Below are 20,697 nucleotides of genomic sequence, written 5' to 3' on the forward strand. Positions count from 1 at the left end.
AAGGGATGAGACCAGTGGAGTATCTTAGATGGCTGCTCACAGGCTTTTAAGACCCCAGACACTACTCACCAAGGTAGAATGTAGAGCATTCTCTTTATAATTCTTACATTTTCTTACCTGCTTGCCTTTCGGAGAACATCAAATAGATTGTTTAGTGTTGTGGCATTCTGAAACACATTTGGAAAACTAGAGAGAAGCTGCCACACAGCTGTCTGCTTCTGCAACTGTGAGAAGAGGGACAGTGCTTTGACCATTTCTTGAAACACTATCTTCTGATTGTTGGGATCACTTGATATCTTAAAACATAAAACCACAAAGAGGTCAAAATTGAGATTTCAGCATTTGTAATCACATAGCTTAATGTCTTTGAAAATCTGAAAAGTCTAGATTTTGCACTTAAGCAATTCCTTCAGATCTTAGCTAAGTTTGAACTCATCTTTTATTTGGAGAAACTGCAACCATTTAGAATGTTCTTAACCGTAATTGGATTTTTTTTCGATAGCTCCAGAAATTGATACATTTAAAGTTGGTTAACAAGGCTGTTTTCATACAAAATATTTTAAAGTGCATATTTGAAAAATATTTTCTGAAAACATAGTAATGTAAACATACATATACATAAATACACATTATATATATATATTCATGAATATCCATGAAAACACTTAAACTATTACACATATTAGTGCAAACAAGTATTTCCAAAGTTCTGTTGCAATACCAGGAACTTTAGTTATAATAAATGATTTATAGTGAGTGAAGCTATATAATCCATTTTTTTAGCTCTAATCTTTTTAATAATCACACCCTATACTATTAAAAAAAAAAAACAGATCAGCGAAAACCTTGACTTTTTATCTTCCTCTGGATCATAAAATTCAGCCAACATCTTCAGAGATAAACTGTTTTCTTTATTCCCTCACTCATACTAGTAAAGATAGGCTTTTGATCTGTCTTGATTCAAGGTCTTGCATGCTGAGAATGTGAGTTTGAACAACGTATTCTTGACTACACCTTCCACTCTCCACAACTGCTGAGTTATTAAGAAAGGGTTTTAAGTGACTTACGTTCTGGTTGGGGTTATTATAAAGCAGTGTCTCTAATCCAGTTCATTCAGAAAATTCAGATTACTGAAAGGTAACTTAAGCATTCTGTACTTGATAAAAATCACTTACAATAAAATTTAGAGCATCAAGGGAAAAATATTACTAGCGGACACGTTTCATTTATTTCTGTCCACAAATTTTCAAGAGAATCCTTAATATTTTGGGGATCTTTCATTTTATTTGAGTTTTGAGGTTTTTTTTTAAATTAAATTTGGATCATCCGTGTCTTATTTTCACCATTGTAGCTTCAGGATAGCATATATTAATGGTCACTGGCACCCCTGTTCTTGATTCTAATGTATAATATTTTGGGGAGAGGGATATATTATTTTATCAGAAGTCAGCTTTTCAAATTAGGTTTGATGTCAGTGAGAAAAATAAAAAGGGATTATCCATTATTCCAACTGCTGGTGATTATATGGCTCTGATAGTTTAATTATTACCCTTACACTACATCCTGAGTGACGTCAACTTAAAGCTTTCAAAGAAAACAGTGAGTCTTCATTCACCATAGAGCAAAGCCATACTGAATTTCCAAAGGTGTGTCTATATTAACCATGGTGTTGCTGTTTGTTGTTAGGTGCCATTTAGTCAGTCTGACTCACAGTGATCCTACGTACAGCAGAATGAAACACTGCCCAGTCCTGCGCCATCCTCACAATCCTTGTTATGCTTGAGCCCATTGTTGCAGCCACATTAACCATAGCACAATATATTTTGTTCAGCATTGAAATTACTTCAATCTTGTACATTGGACAGAAAAGTGGGCATTACTTAGGACTGGACATGGTGTGCAAATTCCTCTATGTCAGGAATCCATGCCAAAGGTGAGCAAATATTCCCGTCAGCATTTCCCAGTCCAAGGGGACCATCAGCTGGCTCTTTGACTCACATTGCATCACTTAATGTATGCAAGAATGGAAACAATATATATACCTCCTTCTATTGTTTATGAGATATCTTTGATCATATTATTAAAACACCCACACTCACCTGAGAGAGCTGGTTTCTTATTTCTTGGAGAGAAGACTCTAAAAGGGACATGTTGGAAAGGCAAAACTTGTTAAAAACATTTTTTCCTAGAGTGGTCCAAGAGAAGGCATGATCAGCAATATATGCGGGATAGCTTTCACAGATTTCTCTTCGTGTATCTTCTGAAGTCAAATTTTGTTTTAACGGCTAAAAAAAAAATGCACGCCAAAAATAGGATAATCATGTTAGTATATATAGATACTGAAGTATTCTAATCTTCAACAAAACTGATCTGTCTTTACGATAGCCATTTTAAGGTCCTGCATTGTACTCTTAAAGTAACAGTAAAATACATTGGGTTTTCCCAAGAAAAGTTGCCAAGAGAAAGTGCTAATGTGGTAAATTCTTGTCACTGTTATAAATTAAATGAATCTTATAAGATTTGCTTAACTGAACTCATTTGTGGTCTCTGACAAGAAAACTTAAATGCACTAGATATTTTCTGACCAAAAACATCAGGCATAAAAATCCTATTTCATTTCTCCTGGACGTTTAGCAGCAGAGACTCAGGTATCCTAATTCTTTGCGAAGCTTCATGGGAGATTAGCTGTGATTTTCTTGGAAGACCTCCAAAAGCTGCTGAGGATCTACATATTCTCAGGATCAACAGTGTTAAGAAAAATGGCCAAACGTGGACTACTTCTCATCTGCAAAATAATTCTTCCATTTAAGTCTTATGCATAGAAAGAGACAAGGAAAACATACATATACATATATACACATGTATACATATACATATATGTTAAAGTAAGTATAATTACCAAGAGCAATAATTAGAAAGCATTTTCATTATGGAATCATGATAATTCCTCTATATTTCACAATTCAGCTCAGTTGCAGGTACAGCACTATTTTCTCCTATAAATATTGATCACATTCACCATTATTAAGTAGTTTAGGGATTTACAGACACTACTTAGTTGTAATACTTATGAGCTCCCTCTGAATAATGAATTCTTATAAGTTTGTGAAGTGAAGGCCAACTTTGTCCACTCCCTCAGTTTACACCACAAAATCCACACTCTGCTTTCTAGAGGCTTGACCTCTAAATGTAATGAAATAAGGCAAGATCCACTTATTCTAGGATGTACTATAAGTGTGAGGTCTTCTAGTCATTCATTCATATCTCTTTCCTAACGTTATACATAAACTCACCCCAAAATGATTTCTCTACTCATTCTTGCAAGGGCTGCAGAAAGCCGTAAAGAGAAAGAAAGAGGAATCAGAGAGAGTGCTGACACAGGCATCAATATGTCATCCTAATTTTTACATCCCTTCCCTGCTCCAGCTACGCTAAAAATATGCGTCTATACACAGAACATTCATTTTTGATTTATTATCACTGGATATATAGCTCTGTGCTGCATCACAAAATTCTGAAATTTTTATTTCATATGAGTAAGAGAACTCGGGAGTTTTAATACAATAAAGTGGTATTTTTGAGAATAGCATTGCCATTCTGGATATCAAATAATTTATCTCATCCATCGTAAGACTGTGTGCTTCTAGGAACCAATATGGGAGAATTAGAATGGAATAGAATAACTTCCCCTAGTTTACACACTAGCCTGATTTGAGGAGGCTTTAGACTGGAATTACTTGGGCATATTGGGGAGTTTCTTACTCCACATAGGGTGCCTTAGGGACCACCAATATTATATAAACCAGACTTTCAACAGCTAGACCTGACTGAACGGGAAAACCTTATATTTTTGCCAGCACTGGCAGAGGTGCCTTGATAAGTATGGTGCCTTTTTCTGGCATCCATTTTTGTATTGTCCTTTTTGGCTAATTTACATAGACCAGTTTATTGAGATGCCTCAGTTACACAGAATGTTAGTTCAAGGGTAACTAATAGAGATATACTAGCCAGCAGGCCAGCAGTGGTGATGGTCACTGGAATACCATTAAAGATGAGAGACATTTCCCCCTGGTTCAGATGGAAGAAATGTCTACTACATAAGACATGGCTATATTATTAGAAACGCTTGTGTTTGTGTGGATAGATAGATAGATAGTAATTAGAGAGAAAAGGAGCCCTGGCGGCGCAGTCGTTAAACGCTTGGCTGCTAACCGAAAGATCGACAGTTCGAACCCACCAGCCGTTCTATGGGAGAAAGATGTGGCAGTCTGCTTCCGTAAAGATTACAGGCTTGGAAACCCTATGAGACAGTTCTCTGTCCTACAGGGTCACTATGAGTCGGAACTGACTCGACGGCAATGGGTTTAATGAGACAGAGAGAGAAGATACTGTCTCTCTATTTCAAAGCGCTGAGGGGCTAGGTAAGTAACTTACTAGTATGAATTTGGCTGGATGAAACATAATAAGGAGAAATGGGGACTGTGGTTAACAGAAGAGGGCCTGTTTGGCCTAAAGGCATTCAAATTCAATTTCTCAGAGTTCCCATATGCATGCACGTGCGTGCACACACCCACCCACCCACTCCCACACCCACACCCACACACACAAATTTGGCTTACACTTCTGATGGAAATTATGTTTATTATCTTGCAACCCAGGAAATCTTAAAGTGGATGATCACTAGCAAACAGAAGGAAATCTATAGGTAAGATCTCTAAATATGCCAGAGAGAGATTTCTTTTACTCTGTGGAGATATCTTCCATAGGCATTAGTGTGGATGGAGCAGCAGGTTTGCAGCTTGAGATTAAAAGATTACACATAACGCCACTTTCTGTCTTACTAAATGAAAATCTTAAGTCTGATTAAGGAACTTAACCGAAAAGTAAATAAATACCTGAGAACTTAAGGAATTCAAAAATACCTCAGAATTAACATTTTTCATTAAAGCATTCCTGTGAAAAATAGTGTCCCTGAGCTATTACTCCAAATTGGCAAGGTGCTCCAAACTCCCTATTAACCTATAAGGTCTTTGTTCGACTGCTTTTTATTATCTGTCCATTTATAAACCAGCGTGAAGTTACCTTTTCCAAACGAAGGAGCTGCGCAAGCACTTGACTGTAATTGAAAGTATCTGTTCCCGTACTTTGCAAATCAGGACTTGGAATGGGAGACACTGTGGCTGTAGTAAGAGAAAGAACAGATCAGCATTCCAAACACACACAGAAAGGGCAGGATCACATAAGAATCCATAAATACCACTTTTACCCTCATATACCCCTCAGCAAGAACATGCTCAAATATTTATCTTCTATGAAAGTTTCGTACTAGAAAAATGGCAAATACCATGCCTTTTTCTTTTCGCATAAAATTGTGATGGTTTTGGTCTGCTCCTGGTTTCTTTCCAATCCTTTAGATGTCATTTGCTTTCATTCCAGTTTGTGTCATTAAACTGCATCACCAATATTACTGCCCAATAAACTGAATCATTTCTGTACAGGCCTAGAGGATGTGAGGTGCCTCCACTAGCTCCGTAGATCCATCATATCCAACATCTGTTCAAAGGATCTGCCAGTGCACATCTGGTGATAATGGTTTTCTTTCTAATTACTCAATTAAGAGGCTGAAATCTGCGTAGGATCATAAATTCTCTCCTCCCCAAAGTGGTTTCTGAATAAGATTTCAGATGAAATACCTGGGATAAAGCAATTAGTCTGGACTATATTAGACTCTAATTAGGTAATTCCCAAAGTGCTCTCATCGAATACTGTTTATAGAGTGGCAAAATATTCTGGATTTGGAGCATTCACCAGAAGACTAGATCCATATGTATGGATGTTCATTAAGTCAGTATGTTAACTTTGGTAAATTTCGGACAGAAATACTTCCTTATCCTCACAGCAAAGAATCCTAATATTCAAAGATACCAGTGACCCATCATAAGTAGGGCCTGGGCTTTGTTTGAGCACTCATAAGACTGAAGAATTTATTTTTTATTTCTTTTAGACCGAGGCAATACATTTGTGACCTGACGGGCCAGTGTGAGAAAAATAATCGGTGGCTATTAGGCAGAGCAAAGCTTACTGGACCACAACACCATGACCTTATTTCTACTGTGCTTTCACCTACTCAGCCAAACAACCACAGATCATTCACAACAGAACATTAACTCCTCAAAACCATTCACCACCATATTCCACTACATAAACACAGAACATTTCTCATTTGGTTCACCAACCCGTATTGGAATGTTATTTAATATCGTAAAATCTTAAATATTTCCTGGTATTTTTAAAGATACTACTTTTTTTCCCCTAAAGCACAAGCCACATGCTAACACACACACTAGCATGTAAGCTCCATGAGAATGAGAATCCTTGGTTTGTTCACTGATATATTCCCAGCACCTACAACTGTGTCTAGATGGTAGCAGGCATTCCATAAATATTTGTTGAGTGAATGCAAAATGGTCTTGCTATTTCAACACTTTATCTCAGTTTGTAGCTTCTAATTAGTGTTTCTCAAGACCACCTGGATCAAAATCACCTAGGCATAAAGCTCAGGAACTTGCATTTTTAAGGAGCTCCTCGTGAGGGTCTTCTGCACACTAAAGTTTGAGGTCACTAGGTTAGATGTGAAGTAGGTACAAAACGACTATGATACTGAGCAATGAGTGGGAGGAAGAAGAGTGTAGCAGAAACAGTACTGGCAGTCATTCTAGTCCCAGTTTTGCTACCAATTCACTGTATGAGCATGCACACAGTACTTAACCTTGTTGGGCCTCACGTTCCTCATCTGTAAAACGGAAAGTTTGGATAGATTTCTGAGATTCCTTTCAGTAATTTTTGTCATGTGCTTGCTAGCCATCGCACCACCATCTAATTGCCGACAACACTGGCAGAATTCTGCCCTCTCATGCAGGAGATCGGGGTTCAATTCCTGGCCAACGCACCTCAAGCGCAGCCACCACCCACCTGTCAGTGGAGGCTTGTGTGTTGCTCTGATGCTGAACGGGTTTCAGCGGAGCTTCCAAACTATGGTAAACTAGGAAGAAAGGCCTGGCAATCTATTTCCAAAAATCAGGCAGTGAAAACCTTATGGATCACAAGGGTTCCATCCCGTTGTGCATGGGGTCACCATGAGACAGGACCAACTTGACAACAGGTAGCAAAAACAAGAATAACAAAGATTCCCTAGTCAGGTCTGGAAAAGAGGGCAATCCTCAACATCATGTTAGTACCATGTAGATTTTTTGCTCCTATGGAGTATTTTCGTAAGAACATAATCTCTAATTATTCTCAAGAACTTTGCATAATTGTGCCACTACACTCAGGCAGCCATAGGAACATTTAGGTCTCTTAGGGATATTCTAGGCATCTTGGTTTGGAAATTTAAAGTATACAGCTTTTAAACATTAGATTTTCACTGGCTCTTCCAAAGGCCTGTTTTAAACTCTACAGAAGAGAATAACTTACCCACTGATGTGCGCCTGGTTTCTGGAACTTTAGTTCTCTGGAGTGATAAATTGCTGTCCTCCAGGTTGGGTGACTTTGTCAGAATTTCACTAGAGAAGAAAAAGTAAGAACTCTGTAACTTCACCCGCATTAAGTTCAGTTAGTTATAGCAATCTGTTATGTAGCAGATTCCAGGACTCTCCTAGGACTTTCAAATTTTTAATGTACTTTCCAGGATTTTAATGGAAGAATTTATCTAACCATACACGAGAGAATACATAAAGATTCCTACAAGGTAAATTTTTATTCAGAGAAAATGGTCCAGCATGAGGTTTAAAATAGTTATTTTTACTTTAATCTTGTGGAAAGAAAATTATTTTAGAAAGGCTGTAGAGCTAAATATTGAAAGTATTTGTGATAATTTCCTTCTTTTCATAAGGTGATGATATCAAATAGATGAAAGTTCAAAGGTGCTTTGGAGACCGAAACAAAAGTCTGCTTATTTGTCAATGGGAAACGAAAAACAAGTTTTATATGTTAAATTATACATGAAATATTGACGCCTGCAAAAGATGAATATTTGTAAAATAGATTCAAGGGAAAAGGTAAAGAGCAAACATCTACTGAGTATCGAGTCTGTGCCAAGCACTCTGGTGGGGGTCATCACAGGTGATACCAGGTGTTAAAGGAAGAGCCGTATAAGCAGATTTTCAGTTGTGCCAAACGTGTCAAAGCAGTAATAACAGCACTGTGGTGTCAGGAATCCTTGTGCAATCTTTTGGAAGGAAACATGATTGGACCTTTCCATGATTTAGTAACCCTCTTTTTTTATTTTTAAGTTACTTCCTGTTTAATTGATTACTGTTAAAAGTGAGAAATTCATTTTTCTTGAAAACTGGATGTATCTAAAAGAAAATGCCTAAACTAAAATGTGCATGTTTCAAAATGGAAATCAGTCCAAATGCCTAGATGCGAATATTTTTCAGAATTCCTAAAAGCTGATAAATCTTGTTCAGTCCTTTATAAGAGTTAATTAAGGTACATCAAGATGGAAATAGAGAGGTAATACTGGAAAAATAAGAAGTTCTGCTTACTACTGTGGTTAAATTTGACTGCTTCTTTAGAAAAAAGATCTACTTCTTGGTTCCAGGGTACTTTGTGATTTACAATAGGAGAAAAATCTAAGGATTTGTGTGTGTGTGTATGTACGAGTATGCGTGTGTCCTTTTTATAAAAACAATAAGGAGAGGTGATATTTGTTTTCACTCCCTAGTGTTTTTCCAATATTCTCCATAAAATGTACTGGTTGTTCCAAAAGTTCTGCATTCTTAATGTATATTTGAATTATTCATGACCATGACTATATTCCCCTAAATCTTCTTACATTCCTTATGCTGACTATTTGGATGAGAAAACTGTTCAGATAAAAATAAGAACTGACCTGAACCTTTTCCCTTCTCTCAAACAGAAGTTTTTGAAAGTTGGAGAAATTCAGGCTTACTTTTATTTTTCTCAGTACTTCTTAGTTCAGCTCAAAATGCTATAAGGAAGACTACTGAATATCAACATATGTTGCAAATAAAGGGAAAACTACCTTCATAAAATTTTTAAGGAATAAGGACAGAGACAAAAACCAGAGGGAGGATGACATAGGTCAAAATGAGCAAAGAAGGAGCAAGCGGAAACACAGACAATAATAAACGGGAGTGGTGGGGGGAAGGAAGACGAGGCCATAGGAAACTAAGAAAGAGTGGAGAAGCAAAGGCCGTATCTATTCCACAGAGGACACCTTGTCCATTTTCCCAAACCACACCTGCAAGCATTCTCCAAACACCAAGCAAAGACAAGCTTATTTCCTTCTCAGTTTAGTAGCTTAGCAGGTAGCTGGCTCAGCAGATCAGAGTTTGCTCAACAGCGGATCTGCTGCTTGCAGACAAGGAACTTCGGAGGCCTTCTTTCTAACAAGACCTTTCCTTGACCCATGGTTACAGGGTTTCCTGTCATGGGAGTCGGGGGGATGGAGGGGTCCATCTCCTTTTACATGGCCTCTGCATACCTTTCTATGGGGGTAATGAGAGCTCGGAGTACTATGTGTTTTGCTGCTCCTCTGCCTACAAATTTTCCCTAATTTTATCACCTTATTTTGCTCTTAATATGTGATGCAGTAGTTTTTGTCCACACCCCCAGTGCACAACTGTTCTCTTTAAACTCTGAAAATAGAAACCACAAAATAAATGTACAACAGAGAGTATTGTGGGTAAAAAGATGAATTAAAGCTAAGGTAATTTCAAAGGTAATTAATTCTATGAACCTCTTATTAAATTACTAAAGGAGAGCCTTAGTAAGGCAGCTAGGTTTACTGAGTTAATGGCATCATTTGAACTTTCTAACGAGCATGATCCGGGGCGTCACTGTGTGGTGCAGACCACACCAGGAGACACTGTCAGAGGGGATGACACCAAAATGACTGTCTATAAAATTTTTGTGCGGTGTTTCAGCAGAAATTTGTTATTTTTTATTTTAAAAAAAATCCCTGTAGTTAGTTATAACAACAAAATTTTTTCTCGTAAGCCCACCTTACATGTATCATTATACCTATAAGGCTAAAACTCTATGCTACTTTACTTTTTGAACCTTCTAAGGTGGTCTGGTCAGAGCTGTCATTATTACTTAATTACAATGATGCTCTGAATCATGTGGTTTCGTCTGCACGTGCTACAAGCAGGAACTGTTATTTTCATCGCTGCCGGTGTTTTTATAGTCCCTGATTTTTGTCACAATTTCTGGTCTTTTAGCTACAATATTGTAGTAATTAGCATGGGGGTGTGTGTGACACCATGAATGACCTCACTGGCTAACACCAACTCTAGTTAAGTCACTGGCATGATTATGCTTAGAGACAAAGTACTCACTGGATGTTTCGTATAGCTATAGGTGAGAAACAGTATCCTTCCCATTATTTCACACAATTTAAGTGCTTTGTACATAAATATTATATAATTTATTACATGCATGTTTGTTTGTGTGCCTATTCCTGCCACTTCGCCCTTCCAGGCTGCGCCATCTTTGAAAGCAAGCACCATGTCTCATTCATCTTTATATCCCTAACACCTAACAGAGTACTGACCATAAGATCTTATGGCTGATTGAATCAAAGAGAAGGTGTTGCTGGAGTGTGGCAGAAAAAGCTTTGGAGTTTGAAGATGCCTTTGGAATCCTGGGTCTGCCTCTTCCTAAAAGAACTTAGCCACTGCCTCCCTCAACTGCAAATTAGGAATGACAATATCTACCTAGCAAGGTTATTGTGAGCATTATATGAAATGTGTGTATCAAGGTCCTGTCTGGCCCCTGTCACCAAAGGCATCCACCAATATTAGTTCTTGATCAAAGTACCCACAAAAAAAAGATACTGCAAAGACACAGCCTTCACCCTCAATATGGAGCTGAAGCTCATACACAGGCATCCATGCTCTAGATGTAATCCCTCTAGAATACTAGAAACTTCAACAACTCTGGATACTCGCATTATTTTATAGATCTGGAACCTACAGATCTGGTAAGATGGAATGAGATAAAGGATGCCACCCACGGTTCTGCAACCCCTTCTTCATTTTATAGGTTTAATTTCTTTATCTGTTTATGAGAGGAAATTTTTATTTGTAACAATGATCAATTTCACCCTTCCTAGGCTATAAGCCTAAGAAGTTTACAGAGCACTGTTTTGGCAGATAGTAAGACATTTAGCACATGGCAAACACTGAATACTTGATAATAAAGAATATCATTCAGAACCACTGATAGCTAAGAGAGTATCTTTTTCTAAATGGCCCTGCCCTGCTCTCCTTTGTTGCATACCTGGCTCTGCAAAGGCCCTTGGAAGAGGAAGCACCAGGGATGGCTCCACAAACCACTGGTATAATCTTACACTGGACCTACTGTATTTATTCATTTCTTCATTTGACAGTATTTATTAAATTCCCACTATATGTCATTTTGGGGCTAGACTTTTCATAGTAAATACAAACATTAAATGTAATACAATCGGCAAGTCACAACAAAAACAAAAGCAAAACAAACAAAACCCTGTAATTACAATACATTAATGGTAAGAGTTAAGGTAAAGATATGCCCAGGGGATTATGGGAACACAGGCCAGTGGCCCCTACAGTTATCATTTGAGTTTTTTATAGACCAAGCTCCTCAGAATTAGAGCCTTAATTCCAGCCTCTCATCACATTAACATTTTTTCCTTCACCCTTTCACTAGACCAGTGGTTCTCAACTAGGGGCTATTTTGCCACTCCCCACAAAGGACATTTGGCAACGTTTAAAGATACATTTGATTGTCACGAGTGGGGGAGGAGGCATCTGATATCTAGTGGGTAGATGCTGCTAAACATCCTACAATTCACAGGACAGCCCCTCCACAACCAAGAATTATCCAGCCCTAAGTAACAATAACGTCGAGGCTAAGAAACCCTACACTAGCTTATCATAGATAAGTGGAGTTATTCAATGATAACTCACCCCAATTACACACCTCAGGACCAACTCCAAAAAAACCAAACCAAACCTGTTGCTGTCAAGTCGACTTTGGCTCATAGCGACCCTACAAGACAGACTACAACTGCCCCATAGGGTTTCCAAGAAGCAGCTAAGGATTTGAACTGCCAACATTTTGGTTAGCAGTGGAGCTGTTAACCACTGTGCCACCAGGACCCCAGGACCAACTCAGGAGACTAAAAATCCTATTCCTCTCTCCATATATTCAAACATTAGGCAAAACTTAGATGCCTTCAGAAAATTCAGCTCTTGGCGTGATCCAGGAAGGCCTGAATGAAATCAGCAAGTTGTCCACGGTGTTATTTAACTAACTCTTATTGGCCCCAGTTGCATGTATAGACCCGACCCTTAAAGATGGCTAAGGGCCTCTCCTCTAAGAAAAGAAGACAGATTCTGCCTCAGTGGCATTTATGGGGCTCTATTTTGGAGTAAATCCAGAAAGAGAAACACCTTAGATTTAAGAATTCCATTATGCTGGGAGGAACACTAGGCCTAGAGTAGATTTTACTTTCTCTCAGACACATCTACCAACAGTTACTTTTGTGAAATGCCAAATTTATAGATATCATAGTAACGAGAGAACTTATGCACTTATGTTGGTGTCTTTGTATTTCCTGTGAGCAGGAAAGACAACCTGTGTAGGTGGTGTCTGTGTGTGCCATGGTAAATTCTGCCTATAAAAGGAATTTCTACCAGGAAAGAGACATATGGCAAATCCTGGAAAGAAAATTCTTACATTTCTTTTTTTGTCTCTTAGGTTTAGTTAAACTTCTAAAAAAAAACTTTCCCCTTCCTTCCAGAATTATAATTACATGGATATATAAGATGCCTGGAAAGAAGATGTGTGACAGCTCTAGGCCCATCACTGACCTCAGTTCCAAACAACATTCAATATTGACTTTGAACTACAAATAATGATGTCATATTGGTCACTGAGGCCCCCTCAATGATTTGATGCAGTCTGTCCTTCCTAGTTAGCCCTGACAAAAAGTCATTCATAGAAGCATCTTAATTGTTTCCATTATTTTTTTGTATTTCATCCTGGCCTTCATTCCTCAGGGATCATCCATGCTTCAAATGTAATCCCTGCCTGCCCATGTTCAAAACATACCTCTCTTCTGTTCCATATCCGGACCTTTGCTGGTAGCCCCAGTTACCAATCCAACAGTCTACATCAGCTCAGATGTTAAGATTTAGAAATACCTGGATATGTTGCCCTGCCTGAGGGTTTTTGGAGATGTAATAGATACCTGAACTAATATATTTCTAAAAGTATAATTTAAAGGTACTTTGATGGGCAGATGAGGACATGTTTTAAGGGGTAGCTCTGTGTCATGGACATGTAGAATATGGGAGAGGGGACTGAGGATGACACTGTATACATTAAGTTCTACACAGATTAATTTGGCAGCACTGCAAGGAAATTTGTAATTTCTCCATCAAAGTCAGTAGCAAAGCTATTTGCCTATTCCTGTAAGCCAACTATGCAAGGGTCTCAATCTAGCTCTTTTATGAAATCCTGGGATTCTTTCTCCATGGCCTGTCTCAAATATACTTTTTCTAGTCTGGAAACTGTCACCACTCTATCTGTCCTTAATGACTTCACACTTAAAGGCCCCTGGGTGAACTCTCCTGACATCTCCCCACCCAAACCAATCTCCACTCCAATAATACATCCAACAATAAGATCCATATTTCTTAGGCAGAAACCATGTCTTATGGTGCCTATGTAACTATTAACAGTTTGTGGTCTAATATTCTGGGCACAATGAGATCTGAACAAATATTCATCACATTTGCCATATTACATAGTAATTTATCTGTTTACTTTTCTCTACCCCACTGCCACTAGATCACAAGTTTGTAAAGGGTAGGGATGTGCCTTATTAATCTCAGTATCTACAAGGATTTCTGTAGTCTCCAGCAGGTTGTGCATATTCAATACATTCTTACTGAATGAATTAACAATTTTGCCTGCATGGCAGTTCAGACATTCTTCTACTTTGTTTTTTGAGAAATGAAATTTTAACTTTTTGCCTAATCCTAGATAAAAAGGTTACTAAATGGTTATAAATTACTCTGAAATTAATACAGTATGAGACCTATACACACTATTTCATCTCAATAGTCAAATGAGAGCCAGTTCCTTTTCTACTTCTGACTTGCCTTACATTATCAATAATATCTTTAGGTCAGTTTCTAAAGTCATCCTTATTTTTCAATATTAAGCAAAAGCCTTGGTGCTTTAAAGTTATCCCTGAATAAAATCTGATCAGCTGTGTTTCAAGTTCTGTAGGAGCCATGAATAGCAGTGAGGTATAAGTTTGGAATACGTGGGTCGTGGATGAATATCAACATGACAGAAATTGGGAGCGAGTCCATAAAGGGAATTCTCCCACTGGACCTAAAGGAATGCTGAATCCCCTTCCCAGATAACGACCTGGTAAACTATGGAGGATGATCTTTGTCATTTGCCAACTGTGTGAGCAATGGCAGAGCCAGCGGCTCCCACTGTTCCGATGTATTCTTAGAGGCAGTGTAAGGATGAAGGACATCAAGGGTAAGTCCTGTGATGTTGGATCATCCTTTGTGCAAATGAGCTAGAAAGCTGTAAATACAATCTTTTCTTTTTTTCAGACAGCTATTTAGAGTTGATGCTGAGTGCAATGTTGGATTTTTTTTTTAAAGCATCTCTTCCTGAAGCTAATGCCTAGAGAAGTATGAATTTAATAACAGAAGGCTAGTGCCACTGCAAAAAAAAAAAAAAAAAAAAAAAAAACACATCAAAACACTTGGCAGCTGGCCAGCAAGTAGTGACTACAGCGTGATCATGACTTTCAGAAGAATGTTCTATTAAAATAAACATGGTGGGCCTCTTTTGATGATGCCAAAGGTCGCATTTCTTTCCTCATTTACCAAACAGAAATGAATGACTGTTGTGTTGCTTAATGGGGCTGTGCTGGTGAGTCTTCCTTTACCAAGGAGAAGCAATTTAGAGGAACTGTTTACTCAGTAACCATGCCTCAGTTTCATTGCATGGCTATATAAAGCATAAAAGTTAATAGCATGGTGTGGAATATCATTAATGCAATTTTATTATTGTACACAATTTTCTAAATTAAGCTCCAATTACTACGTTGTTTAGAGAAAATCCTAAGTATACAGCAATGGGAAGCTTGAGCTAGACAGATGATCTGGAGGTTAGGATGAAACTAGCAAAAGCAGACGTGATCAGTTATCCAGAGAATACTCAACAGAGGATAAAATAAATCTGAAGTTTAATTCCGGTTTCAAAACCAACTCAATTTCTCATCTCAGGGAAATCCATCATTTCGTTTCTCTATTGTATTAGATAGAAAAAAATACTCTTTTTGGGAAGGTATATTTACATAATTCTTAGATATTGTTAACTATTTTGCTCATAGTTACTCAGTTCTTTATGGAAAAAAAGGTACTAAAGTAGAATGCCCAGGTAGATCTGTAATACAGTTTGTAAATGATGGATATAAATTATTCCTGTATCTCCGCTAACACTTGGTTCACAGAATGTCCACCTCAGGGATAACCTCTGCATGAAGACTTGCCTGATTACTCTAGCTGAAAGTGCTTTTCCTATTTTAAACATGGAGGGAATCTTGTTTTCAGCATCTGTTCTAGATTGAATTGTGTCTCTCCCAAAATATGTATTGGAATCCTAACCCCATACCTGTGGATGTAATGTAATGTAATGTCCTCCCATAATGCAATGTAATGTTATGTTAATGAGGCCTTACCAGTGTAAGGTGTGTCCTAAACCTGATCACTTCTGAGTTATAAAAAAAGCAGATCAGACACAGAGACAAGGACATACAGGGGAAAACAGAGGCCATGTGAGGATCCTCTACAACAAGGAAGCAAGGAATGCCCAGGCTACGACAAAGAAGGAATCAATCAGGCCAAACCCTGATTTGGACTTTAAGCCACCAGAACAGAGAGAAAATAAATTTCTGTTCTTTAAAGCCACCTACTTGTGGTATTTGTGTTACAGCAGCACTAGGTAACCAAGACAGTATCACTTGCTGTTTCCTTGTCTAGAACACTCTCCTCCAGGTGCTCACATTTTGTTGCCAGTTTCTCCCTGCCCTTTTTGTAGGACCCTGCCCAGATGTCACCTCCTAACAGAGGTCTTCTCTCCCCATCCTATCAAAAATGTTGCTCCAGTTCCTACCTTTCAAGTTCTATCTCTTAACCTGCTTTTTTTCTCACTATCATGCTCACCTTCATCAGTAGTATGTTATTTATTTGATTACTCATTTATTGCTCATTCTTCCATTAGAATGAAAGTAGCAAAAGGGTAGAGAATTTCTCTTATTCACCTCTGTGTCACAGTGCCTGGAATGGCACCTGGCACCTAGAAATTTCTCAGCTATTATTTCTTCAATATACTAGTAAGTGAATGAATGAACATAAGGCTTATTTTAAGCATCAAGCCCAGTTAACCTACTAAAATAACCAAACCAGTAAAAATTAGCAACCCAACAATTATGTGCATCCCAAGTATTTTCCTATAACAATTCTTGACATATTTACGTGTTACACCAAAACAAACAGCTTGCAGTTGCTTTCTATTAAAGTATCATCCATTTTATCTGATGACCAAAATCATGACGACTGTGTTAAAGGAGAAATTAGGCTACATGATAAATATTTTACTATGGAAATGTGGGAACCAAATATATCTGATTATAGATAAATACGCTCTTTTCCTAAGAGACATTTTAAAAAAATCTTTAATAAAATTAGCTCGTGGTTGATTCAAGATTACAGGATTGTTTTCAGTCTACAGACAGGTAGGTTCCTGGGAATCTCTTGAGATTTATAATCCCAGGACTGAAACTTGAGGTTGTAAGTGGTCAAGTTGTAAATGATCTCATTTCTTTATCTTTATTCTTCAGCTGCTTCTCACGCCATAAAATAGGATGAACAACAACCTCATTTAAAGGTCGTTTTTCAATTATGTATATTTTCAACTTTATTACACCCACTCAACACTTATTGACATGGTTATGTTCCAAAGACCAGCTCATTATGCAAAAATCATCATTACACAAAAATGGAGGATGATCACATCAGATCACAAAATGGAGGGTGACCACATCATTACATAACTGCCCGATTACATCATTACATAACTGACAAATTGGATCATTACATAACTGCCAAACCACTGAAAATCTCGGCCCAGCCAAGTTGACACATATCCTCAACCATCTTAGCCAGCGTTACTCTTTCCTTGCAACTTGGCATTCGTTACTGCCAGACATACATCATTAATGTGCAAAATAGTCATATAGCAGATTTTGTACTATTGTCATAAATGCAAAATGATGAATAATGAAATAGTTGATAAGTGAGGAGAAGGTGTATTTTGAATTTCCAGCCTCTGAATTTCCTTATTGCATTTCCTAGTTTTTATCATATCTGGAATCACCACATAAAGTAATATAAATACGTCTTTTTCCAGGAGATTATACCTTTATGCTCATGATTGAGTCCTAGGGCAATGTGTCACTATTTGAGGTGGGATAGAGAATCTTTGAGGGAAATAAAGGAGCACTGCCTTGGCCACCCAACTTAAAAAGCAAAGTTTCAGTAAGTAGACTATGCTTAATCCCATGTAAGCACAGTTCCAGTTTGTTTCCACCTTGTTCATTCATGTTTATATTCACCACATTTGTAAACATAGAAAATAAAATGGTATATCTAACTTAAGATGGCTTACAAGTTACCTCATAAGGAAACAAAATTTGATCTCTCAAAAAAATGGAACACCCTGGGGAAATGCCCCTACCTGTCTTTAAACACTGTGGCATCAATTCCTTTTCTGCGAAGCAGATCTTGTGGCCCATAAGGTGTGTTTTTACATTTAGCGTCTGTGTCACAGAGTAGGGTTTGCAGGAATGGGAAGAAGCCAGTACTAGGAAGATTTCGAGGTGCAAGGTAACCTGAAATTAAAAAACAATATATCATGTCATTATGGCACATTTGTCCTGGGAAAAAAAAGAAGTACAATAACTCTTATTATGTGAAATTACCTTCTGGCGTATTATTGACAAGTCCTCAAACTCATCCTGCCGCGGCAGCTAATATTTGTCACTAAGTAGGAGCAGGCTTCGAGGGTCTCTTGTTTCATTTGATTTTTCTTAACTTGCTAATTTGTATCAAGAGATTTAAAAGGCCTATTACCCTACCAATCCCAGTTCCTGGGATTTATTCTAAGGAAATACGGGTAGCTGCAAGGATGTTGCCTACATAATTTAAGAAACAAATCTGTATATCCATCTGATAAAATACAGTGCAGCAATAAAAATGCTGTCGTTATTTATTTTTAATATGGAAAAATGTTTATAATGTGCTGTTAATTTAAAAAGAGTGGGCCAGAAAACATCAGTACAGAATAATTAAAACTTATAAAGATATATAAATATATGTATATTTAAAAATAGAGAAGGATACACCCCCAAAATTTAATTGAAAGTTATTTCCCCCCCCCCCGGGTAGTATATTTCACATCAATTTTATTTACTTCTTTTTGACTACATATTAACTATTTTTCTACAGTGTATATGTCTTCTTTTGAAATCAAAGTATTTATGCATGCAGCCAATGTTCCCCATACCAGGAAATATTTTTGGTCTTCTAAAAATTTAACATGATAGCTAAACTATTTTTCCTATGCACACAATATTTTTTTGCCTATTTAAACACTAAAAACAAGTGATATGGCCAAATATGCAGATTTTCCCAATAATTAAAGTCACAGAAAGCATGAACCATAACAGTAAAGGTTTCTGTAACCTTAACATTTGCTTTACAAAATATGAAAATTGTACACACATGAGTTAAGACAATAGGCGAGCTGTGAAAAAGAAATCTTCCCACAATCAGGTTTGACGTAAAACACTAGTTTTCTCCATTTTGGAAAATACAAAGACAATGAACTTTCAAAAATTCAAAAAAGGTAGGTTCAGAAACTATGAGGGAATTACCAAACTTAAAGCTAAAAGAAGCAAGATCTTAACGTCCCCACAAATCTGGAAATCAGTAAGAAGAATATCACTACAGATGTGTTTTCATTTTAAAGAGAAAAAGGAAAAGTAAAAAAATGGTAAGGACAAAATGGCAAAATATGAACTACTATACTAGCAACGAACATAATAAATAGAAATTTGATCCAAACAAATACAGATCTTCATAAAGAGAAAAAAAAAAAAAGGGAGGGGGTAATACAAAAGTTGACCAGAAGAAAAGTAAAGAAGGAAGAAAAGAGAGAGACTAGAAGGTGATATGCTAATGAATTTGAAGATGGCGGGTGAGCAAACAAGCGAAGGAGTGAGTGCAGGTGGCCTCTAGAAGCTAGAAGAGGCAAGATCCTCCCCTAGAGCCTCTAGAAAGAACATGGCCCTACTGACACCTTGATTTTAGGCCACTTAGTCCAATTTTTGCCTTCTGACCTCCAGAATCGTAAGGTAATAAATTCATGTTGTTTTCAAGCACCAAGTTTGTGGTAATTTGTTACAGCAGCAATAGAAAACTAATAAAGAAACTAACAACAGTGTCAAGAAAACTTTGAAAACTCAGAAAACTTGAAGCCCACCAAACTACACACTGGTACCTTCTAATATTACCAGAAAGACCAATGCATCTTGTAATATTAAACCCCAATCAAAACTGCAGTAAATCAATTATTCTCTTTGGTATTTTCACTGCAGTGTAATTCCCCTAAATGAGCCAGAGAGTAGCAGTCAAATGGCCTGTTAGCTTTTCACGTCATCCCTTTGTAACACAATTCTGCCACAATGAACTTTATACAGCATGACCTTTACAATTCTCTGGTGGAATTTCACCACTAATAGTAGTCCACTCTGTTAGACAGATCCTGACTCAGACAAATGGGCTTGTTCCTACTCCATCACAAACATGCTGTGGCTCAGTTGAATGGAAGGCAGATAGAAAGGCAACAGAAACAGATGACCCTACCTTCAGCAACAGTGCTCTGCTATATGTTACTTATCAGGGTGATGGTGTGGTTGAACCAGGCAGTGTGAAAACCAGAAGCTCAAGTAAAGCCACATCACAACATGAAGAAAGGAAAAAGGGGGAAAAAAATGTCATGGGAAGAATAGCTGGGAGAGGTGGCAATCTGCATCCAATATTACCTTTCCTGTCATTGATTACAATTTTCAAATGGTTTGAGAAAATTTTGAAAGAATTACAATTAAACCTACAACATTCTTTAATGTAATTAACTATAGATATGCCTACTGTATAGGAGAAATCATCCCAGAGTTTCTTTAAAAACAAGCTCCCATGGTATTGAAAGTACACAGTTCTCATTTTGTACAGTTTCATGATAACTAAAACTTGACTGTTAACCAGGGGACCGTGCAAATAGGGAATTGGTTTAGGTATGCACAAGTTTCAGTTAACGCAATACCATGCAAAATGAGGACTGCCTGTATTATTTAGCATCATCTTTTAACCAAGGACTGTATACTCAATAAGGGAAGGGAGCATGCTAAAACAAGAACAATAGCAGTGATTTATTAAGCACCTAGTGTATCCCAGGTACTATGCTAGGTGTGAAACACACTTTCACATCATTCATCTTTCCTTGACATCCATAATATACTCTCCCATGCAC

General features: G+C 37.5%; 1 protein-coding gene across 1 annotated transcript in view; it reads right to left on the bottom strand.

The window, feature by feature from the left end:
• ABCA12 (ATP binding cassette subfamily A member 12) overlaps positions 1-20,697 on the bottom strand; it is a 181,455-nt gene that overhangs the window by 101,094 nt on the left and 59,664 nt on the right. The window contains exons 3-7 of the mRNA XM_012555555.1: positions 17,845-17,998; positions 7,474-7,562; positions 5,083-5,180; positions 2,100-2,285; positions 118-296 (exon numbers count right to left, since the gene is read on the bottom strand). Of these exons, the coding sequence (XP_012411009.1) occupies positions 118-296; positions 2,100-2,285; positions 5,083-5,180; positions 7,474-7,562; positions 17,845-17,998 (706 nt within the window). The remainder of the gene's footprint in view (positions 1-117; positions 297-2,099; positions 2,286-5,082; positions 5,181-7,473; positions 7,563-17,844; positions 17,999-20,697) is intronic.

The sequence above is a fragment of the Trichechus manatus genome, unplaced genomic scaffold (genome assembly GCF_000243295.1).
Source record: "Trichechus manatus latirostris isolate Lorelei unplaced genomic scaffold, TriManLat1.0 scaffold00041, whole genome shotgun sequence".
In the NCBI taxonomy this organism is placed as follows: domain Eukaryota; kingdom Metazoa; phylum Chordata; class Mammalia; order Sirenia; family Trichechidae; genus Trichechus; species Trichechus manatus.